Source organism: Penaeus monodon, chromosome 26, assembly GCF_015228065.2.
Source record: "Penaeus monodon isolate SGIC_2016 chromosome 26, NSTDA_Pmon_1, whole genome shotgun sequence".
Lineage (NCBI taxonomy): Eukaryota > Metazoa > Arthropoda > Malacostraca > Decapoda > Penaeidae > Penaeus > Penaeus monodon.
The window spans coordinates 28,628,093-28,635,592 of record NC_051411.1 but is presented as its reverse complement, the minus strand read 5'-3'; the positions used below and the strand labels follow the sequence as shown (position 1 = coordinate 28,635,592).

Below are 7,500 nucleotides of genomic sequence, written 5' to 3'. Positions count from 1 at the left end.
TTGATTTTTAATTTTCTCCTAAAAAAAATTGCCATGTGGAACCAAATTCCTGGACCTTGGCACCTGCAAAGGAAAGCTGGCATCAGTTCTCATCTAAGCTCAGTTTTATGTACAGTTCATGTTTGCAATGTTTTCTTTAGTTCTCACACATGTCATTTCTTAAGAATTATATCACTGAAATCTTATAATAGTAATACTTCCTTTTACAGCTGGCATACACCATACTTATTTTTTTAGTAGCTACATGACTATAATAGTTTAGCTTCCAGCAAAAGAGAATGGTGCTCCACTTAATTTCAGTATACTAAGTTAATCACTGTCTAGCATTCAAACCTAACATCTGAAATTCATGCCAAATTCCTTAAATACTAGTTAATCTAAAAGCAATTTTATACAGATAATCAATAAATTCTAATGTGATTTACTATTTTCCAACATTACAATCTCAAATTAAAAATACTTCTAGCTTCCCTTTAGAATAAAATAACAGCTAATAAAATAAAATTCTAACCATAAAAGACATAAAAAGAAAATGCATTTTCCTTTTTCTCCCAGACCCAATCCTATACATATTTTTTGTCTTGCAAGTATGTTAGTCATCTCTTTAAGATATCTGGTAATCTGACTCGAATCATACATTAAGGGGAAATATGGTTCACACAATCATCTTTGCTTACTTCCAGTACTGTAAAGTTCTAAAGTTCTAAACACAGGAAAGTCGTGACTGGCACCATCTGATCTACTGAAACCTTTATCCTTTGAACTCCTATCAATACATACCAAAGATCATTCACAGTTAAATAACATATACTCAATCAATAAAGCAACATTCATCTAAAAACAACACACCTACCAAAAATGCAATTTAATAGTTACTTAAAAAAACCGTCATCTTACCTCCCTGAGACCTGAATCTTTGCGCCAAGCTCTGTTCTTTCGCAGTAGGTTTGCTAAGTAATTCCATGATCTCTTCTCCCACTTTCTTTGTTTCCCGTTCTCTTATACTCTGCGCTGACAACAGACTCTGTGAAAGAAGTTCATAAATTAAAGTTAATGGCAAAGATTATTGAAATTTCATATTTAAAAATACTTATATGCATATGATTTCCCCCGTTAAAAAGCATTCCTTGGTATTTCTTTTCTTTAAAAGAATAAAGCAGATATACCACTTGAGACCCTGGTTTGATTATAGTTCAATAAGTAATCTTTATCATCATTACATTTGATTTTCTGATGTACTTATATTTTTTGCATGGAACCTTTTTTGCTTTACTGCTTGTTTACTAGTCCATGTGTCTTTTCACTGGTATCTACCCTACAGCATCATATGCAACCAAGCTCATAGAAAAAGCTGCACATGATTTTCCATCACCTATTTACATACCATAACATCATCTTCTCTCCTGTCTTTTCTCTTCTCTTTGTCCACTTTTGTCTCTTTTTCTTCCCGAAGAATCTTTGCAGGAGGCTCTGAGATTGTATCATCAGATTTCTCTGGAGAATGGTTTTCATCTGTTTTGCACATGTAGTAAAAGCAAAAATTGATCAACAAAATTAGGAGTATAGATAAAAAAAACTTAAGGAACAAAGATATAAACAATTAAGAAACATTTCAACATTTCTAGTACATAGTATAACTCACACAGAATGTAAGGAATACATTCCTGCATTTTAATCCAGTCAGCTACGATTTTAATTTACAAATTTTGTTTACACACAGATGGTTCCACAAGTTCTTAATCAACACAAATGAATTACTAACTATATCTGACCTCACCTGATCGCAATTCTTGAATCTTGGGAAGATTTTCTGTCATATTACAGTTAGCAATGTGAATAACATGTATAATACCCATAATGTCAACAACAGTAATAAGAGTCATGATAGGTACTTGTAGTCTATAAAAAGTAAAAAAAAAAAAAATTAAAGGAATGCAATAATCAAGTGAGGTCAGGTAGACCTACTTACTGCTTTCTTGGTAACAGTGCATGTCCCAAGTGCCAAATGGTTAAAACAGAGCTGAATTTAAATATGGATACCATCCCTTAACCATCTTCTTGCAATATCGAACTACGAACCTTCAACAGCAACTGCAGTGGGCTGAACTTTCTTCTCTCGGTGTTCTGCATCTAAAACAGCTGTTACTTTGCTATGCTCAACGGCTACTACTGTCAACGAAGTCCTCCCTTCACTGGTACCCTGAGTAATGCTGTAATGATGTGATAGTAAAAAACATCTTCCATTAGGAGTAAAGAGAGACCTCAAAGGAAATTTTCAAAAACAAGAAATTATTGATTGCCATCACTGTTACTGGTGTCACCATTGTTAGTATTATAGGTGTTAATATCATGAGCAATGTCAATGATTAATAACACAATGGATTTTCTCTTATATCCTCTCACATGTGCAATCAATCAGAAAAATATTATTAAACATCTAACTATAAAAGAAATGCAATTAGAGTACAACCAAGCAATTATCAATACTGCAATTGTGAAAACAACACAGCCACTACTAAATAGCCCCTTACTTACCATTCAGATGGTACACTGATAATCATAAACATTTATGTCTGTTACAAAAGCTTAAACATCTTCAGTTTAGGCCACAGTTATGAGCTAACAGTAAGGTGTGACTAAACTTTTCATTTTCATTTTCTACTTTTTTCACAGTGTTTATTTCAAAAGGTGTGAAACAATCAGAAACTTGACACATTAACACACACACATTTTGATCATAAATAAAATCAACACCCAATCACTAAATGAACTATTTGTCAAAAAAATTCACTAGTCTTATTGACAAAATTAAATATTTAAAAACTCTGATGTTTGCAAAACTCAAAGCAAAACTAACACAACCAATATTAAACTCAATAACATCACTTCAACATTACACTTTACCTAATTAGTTCTTTATATGCAAACTTCTCCAACAAGTTATTAATTGCTTTTGAAGGTAGTGTTCTTCTTAGTTTAGCTGAGAGTGTTTCTGACAACTGTATCGACTGAACTGGTGGTAAGGCCTCATTCAAACACTCTAACAAGGCACATTCGAGACTAGAGTCATCTTGGCTACTGCTTGTGGTTGGCACTGAAATTAAAGAAAGATGTTTCCATTACACTCACATTAAGCAGAGATAATAATATAATAACCCCCTCAATCATTACACAATACATCTTACATATACCCAATTTAACCACCTAGCTGGGGGTCCAACTACTGGATCCCCAGGATAGTGAACCCTACAAAGGATGAGTAATACAGTTTTGCTGCAGCAAACAGAAACTGAAACCTTTTTCACAGTTTAAATTACAAAATAATTTCTTTACTTCTACATAGAATTTGTTCTCTAATACCCACATACCATTGTACAGAGATGCCAAAATTTTCTTTGATTCTATTAACTCTTTCCCGATGGGTGGCATGTTTGTACATGCCATGCCATGATTTTTTTTTTTTTTTTGTTACAATTATGGCAAAATGTTATTTTTCTGCCACTGAAATTGTGATTAAGTAGTTTTTAACATTTTTTTCTCATTTTAGCTATAATGAAAAAAAAAAAAAAAAAAAAAAAAAAAAAAAAAAAAAAAAAAAAATACAACAAAACCTACAGTTTCAACTCCATGATACCACACACTCCTTATTTTATTCAGATTATAGAGCGAATAATGATCAACTATGGAGTCTATATAACAACAAAAATATCCTTCAGTCTTGATTTATCAGGAAATATGGCAAATAGAGACTTTAGAAAATAATAATAACTGAAAATACAACACAGGCTCTTAGTATTACGAAGAAACGGCAAGGGAGGCTGGTATTGGGCATGAGCGGTCGCCCATGCTAGGGTGACAATATAAGCCCCCAGCAGCGGGGCCTGGGCCACTACCAGTCGGGAAAGGGTTAATTTTAAGAATTGTTTGCTATCTAATTCCTTGCCATCTAATATATACCTGATGGGTTTGGATATAACACTATGATACATACTAATGTCTATTTCTTCTGCATAGCTTTTATGTACCACAAAGTTGTTGGGTACAAAATGATGCAAGGAATACAGGTACAAATCAGTAGGGAAGAATTTACACTAGAATCAGAATCACAAGTAGCTGCTTCAACTGCAGCATCTCTGCTCCAGATTACAAGCATGTATGCAATATGTAATACACATGTGTTTTCACTGGTCTAGTGCATCTCTTGCAGGTGATGTCTCTTTTTAAAGTGAGTGTTGATTGGGTTTTATGCCCTCAAACACTATGATTACAATATCATCACATGAGCTAAGCAATAAAATCAAATACCAATTGACAATTCACATTACAAACTGGGCAACAGTACCAAAAACAGTTCCACAATATTTTTAAAGTAAATTATATATTCCTATATTAAAAGCATAATTAACACCACAAAAGAGATGATTATATGGCTATAGCATAAGTAAATATATGTAAATAAACATTTGGTGAAAATGTATATCAACCACACTATTTAATTTGATGATCTCCTTTTCCCTCTTAGATCTCCTAATTGTTATAATTTCCGCAGGTAAGCGATACTCATACGAGGGGGTGGGGGATAGACAACAAAGAGTGGTCTCAGGGTGAAGCCAGGGTGGTGGGAATGACTCACCACAAGTGCACAAAGCTCATGGAGGGTGATTAGACTCATTTGGCATTTAGAAATGGGTTTCTACATAATTTCCATTGATAAACAAGAGTGGAACATACTATCCATGAGCTATGACTGGAAGAGCCGCAACTCCTAAGAGGACACTATTTCCATGCTCAGGATAATATTCCTGGCTGCAGTGACTGGAAGTGCTGGTCGTATTACAGAAAACTGAATATTACAAAAAATAATAATAACAATAATAAATAAATAAATAAATAAAAAATAAATAAATTACAAAATACTATTTCTTCTTATTATTATTGCACTGAGTTAGGGACTACCTAGAAAGATGATATGAAACCTAGAAAGATGCATGAAAAACAGTCTATTACCATATGATTAAAGCAAATAAAATGACAAATATAGACACAAGTAATTCTTTACAGTCCAGACCCACTCACCAAAGACTAAGTCCCCAACTCCACGTCACAAAATTTATTAAATAATCTAGTTGCCGTGACTGGGTACACTCTTTGGGCACTGCCTGAGGGGAGGGTTGATGAGGGGCTCTGCTCCAAACACTCCCCAGAAAACACTGTCTTCACCTCATTATGCATGGCAAGAAAAGAGTGAAACCTGGGAGCACTGCAGATTATTTCTTGTACCAACAACTGCAATTCTTAGTTCTATACAAGAATATCATCTTCAATCTTCCCTAGCTTAGTATGTTCATAACGTAAAAATTAACCGACATTAAATAATGGCAAATTTTTTTATTCATTTATTTATACAGAAAAAAAAAGAAAATATCATAGCAAGGGGGGACATAGAGTCTTGTCACAGCACACAAATGTTCGTGTGCGTCTGGCCTATAAGCCACACACCTGTCAGTGGGGCCATATGATGGCAGTATAGCAATGGTCCAATATAGTCTGCACCATATGTCTATAGAAAAGAAAATTCTTAGATTCATATGTTCTATCATTCTCCTATTCAGATAGGTATACCTAGTGTAACTTTTCAAATGTTTATACCATGCTGCAGAAATGCCACAGGGGACCATGGAGCATATGGTCATAAATTATTGTACAAACTCAAGGAGGGTCCAGGGGGTAGAGTTCCCAGGCTAAGAGGATTGGTAGGGCTTATGGTAGTATGTATTCCTATAAATTTTACTCAAGGATGGGATGGGTGCCCACAGACTTTTCCTAAAGTTGCCACTTCAGGACGTGGACTTTTAATGCATTATTGGCAGGCATGTCTATAGAATTTCAATTGACCATCTTTTAGCATTTTTCCAGGGTGTAACACATTTTAGTTGTACATTTTAGTTATTCTATTTCACCCTGTTTTACTATACTATTTCCCTATTATACTTCATGCCCTCCCCTAAAAACAGGACTATCATATCGAGCCTGTTGGCTGAATTCAATATCACACCCATCCAAGTAGGTGTATATCTACAGTAAACTTAAAGTTCTCACAGAATATCATATTCCAACTCGAAAAATAGGTAGATTGGTCTTAGAAAGGAATTACTCAGCTCCTCTAAAATAATATAAAAACAAATCCTGAGATATTGTTTATACATAATTTTGGTGGAACACACATGCTAATAGGCCTCGACCCGCATGCAAATCAAATAAGAAAAAAATAGGAATTGAAACCTACCAACGCCGACGGGAATGGGACTCTTGCCCGCCTCAATATCCGAGGAAGAAGTCGTAGCAGAAGAAGAAGTTGCAATATTGCAGAGTTGCAGCGAGGTTGCATTGCCGCCTCCTCCTCCAGCGTAGTTCAGGATCGTCTCTCGCTCTGCTTTTCGCCTCTTGAACTTCTCCCTGAATCTCTCCCTCTTGCTCTTCACTAGTTGGATATTCGCCCAGGTCTCGTCGCCCATCCTAAGGGAGGGAGGTCTTCTACTTTTTCTGGAGGGAGTTTATTAAAGTTTAGAAAAGATGCTTCGAACGTCAAGATCCGCTCTCGTGTTTACACCAGGCAGGTCGACGCCGATGACTCTCGTTCGCGAAGAAGCGCTTCTTATCGTATCAATTTAGTGCCCTTATTTAGCTATACATTAGTTTGAAATTGTAATCATTACAGTTTATAAAAGAATTGTAACTCAAAAAATATATTAGAATAACTAATTTGTATGAATTTATAAATACGAGAGATTAATAAGTATTTTACTTATCGTACAGATGGCAGGTATTAACAACAACATACTTTGGACCAATCAGCTTTGAGATTCATCCATATTTGAACCAATCAGCATCGGGAAATGTTTGTATACAATTTTGTAAAGGGAGATGATTTATAAAACATTGAAATTTATATATATATTATATATATATATATATAATATATATATATATTATATATTATATTATAATATATTATTATATATATATAATATATATATATATATATATATATATATATATATATATATATATAATATGTATATGTCATAAACATCACACATAAATACATCATAATATAATAAACATAAACATATATACAATCATAATATAACATACATCCAACTATATAAACGTACATATATATATATATATATATATATATATATATATATATATATATATATATATATATATATATATATATGCACCAGAAGAAAGAAAATCTTATCCATAAGTAACTACATACAAATGCATATAAATGAGCAAGATATTTACGTATCTACACATACGTATAGGCCCTCCAGTGTATCTATCTATCCATTTCTTTCACTCTGTGTATATATATGATAGATTGATTGAGAGATACATAGATACATATATACTTATAGATACAGATATAAAATTTTAGATATAGAAATATAGAAATAAATATAGATATAGATGAGATAGATATAGGTAGAT

At 33.5% G+C, this 7,500-nt stretch overlaps 1 protein-coding gene across 1 annotated transcript in view; it reads right to left on the bottom strand.

Annotated features, from left to right (window-relative positions):
* LOC119590051 (N6-adenosine-methyltransferase subunit METTL3-like) overlaps positions 1 to 6,752 on the bottom strand; it is a 16,643-nt gene extending 9,891 nt beyond the window's left edge. The window contains 6 exon segments of the mRNA XM_037938792.1: positions 1 to 63; positions 898 to 1,024; positions 1,385 to 1,512; positions 2,080 to 2,210; positions 2,905 to 3,094; positions 6,287 to 6,752. The exon segment at positions 1 to 63 is cut by the window's left edge and continues 139 nt beyond it. Coding sequence (XP_037794720.1) covers positions 1 to 63; positions 898 to 1,024; positions 1,385 to 1,512; positions 2,080 to 2,210; positions 2,905 to 3,094; positions 6,287 to 6,515 — 868 coding nt within the window. The 5' untranslated portion in view covers positions 6,516 to 6,752.
* Positions 6,753 to 7,500: the final 748 nt, after the last annotated feature.